This window comes from Tetrahymena thermophila (genome assembly GCF_000189635.1).
Source record: "Tetrahymena thermophila SB210 genomic scaffold scf_8255358, whole genome shotgun sequence".
Lineage (NCBI taxonomy): Eukaryota > Ciliophora > Oligohymenophorea > Hymenostomatida > Tetrahymenidae > Tetrahymena > Tetrahymena thermophila.
Window position 1 is genome coordinate 1 of NW_002476863.1, and position 1,192 is coordinate 1,192.

A 1,192-nucleotide genomic window follows, 5' to 3' on the forward strand; every position below is an offset into this window, starting at 1 on the left:
TATTCTATAAATTTATTTTAATTAATAAAAAAAGTTTTTAAGCTCTTCACTTTCATCTCATTAAGTTCTCTATATTGATCTAGAGTATATTTTATTTATAAATCTTATTTTTATTATTATTAACATTTTTTATAAATTTAACTTTTAATTTATTTAAATAAATAATTTTTATTATAGAAATTATCACTATTATTCATTGATTTTTATTAAAGCAAAGATTTTTTAGCTATTTTAACTTAATTATCTATTCAATTTTTATTTATTTATTATTCATTTTTATAATTTGATATTTTTTGTTCATTTTTTGCTATTAAAACTTCCCCTTAATAAAAGCAGTTTATTAGTTTTGGATTGTTTTATTTTTAATTATTTAAGTTAATTTAAAACATTAAAGCTCATTTAATTTATTTGATTTATTTTCCTTTTTCTTTTTATTTTAATTCTTTGTTAATTTTATTATTATTAATTAATCATATTATTTCATATTTTTTCTTCATTTTTTCCTTCAAACTAACTAGAGTGAAATGCCTATTTAATTTACAAAAGGCTAAATGTAATATATCTTAATAACATAATAAATAAAGCTAAATTAGCTTTAAATAGCTTTATTTTTGAGTTTTTAGAAAGCTTTAAATTCACAAAATGTAAAATTTGAAATAATATATATCCTATATTCTATCAACAGATCATTTTATTTGAAAAAAAATAAGATTTAAAATTTTTTGATTAGGTTCTGGTTTAGCTAAATGCATTAATCTCTCAAATTTGACACTTGATCTTGGGTAAAAAACAGTTTATTTGTTTTGGATTGTGATAATTAACAATTTAATGAAACATATTTTTTTCAATATTTAAAAAGTAGAAATTCAATTGGGGCAATGGGTGCATCAGGCTTAGGTTCTGGTTTAGCTAAATGCATTAATCTCTCAAATTTGACACTTAATCTTGCGTAAAAACAGTTTATTTGTTTTGGATTGTGATATTTTTAATTATAAAAACTAATTTAAAACAATAAAGCTCTTTTTTAATTTTGCTTGCTTTTTTTTTGTTCTTTCTTTGTTAATTTTACTCATTCATTTATTTTCAACTTTTGCTTTTATTATTAATTAATTAATCTTATTATTTCATATTTTTCTTCATTTTTTCCTTCTAATTAACTATTTACTGATATATATTTTTTCAATATTTAAAA

At 18.0% G+C, this 1,192-nt stretch overlaps 2 protein-coding genes across 2 annotated transcripts; both read left to right on the forward strand. All coding sequences in view use genetic code 6, as the record gives it.

Moving 5' to 3' along the window:
• Positions 1 to 67: 67 nt before the first annotated feature.
• On the forward strand, positions 68 to 412 carry TTHERM_002653504 (transmembrane protein, putative; the record flags this gene model as incomplete). Its single annotated transcript, XM_012795168.1, has 1 exon — positions 68 to 412. A coding segment is annotated over one exon (345 nt), but the record flags the coding sequence as incomplete, so codon positions are not given.
• A 112-nt stretch (positions 413 to 524) lies between these two features.
• On the forward strand, positions 525 to 980 carry TTHERM_002653505 (hypothetical protein; the record flags this gene model as incomplete). The annotated part of the gene is made up of 4 exons (XM_012795169.1): positions 525 to 553; positions 604 to 644; positions 731 to 782; positions 860 to 980. The coding sequence occupies 4 exons, from the start codon at positions 525 to 527 to the stop codon at positions 978 to 980; spliced, it is 243 nt and encodes an 80-aa protein (XP_012650623.1).
• Positions 981 to 1,192: the final 212 nt, after the last annotated feature.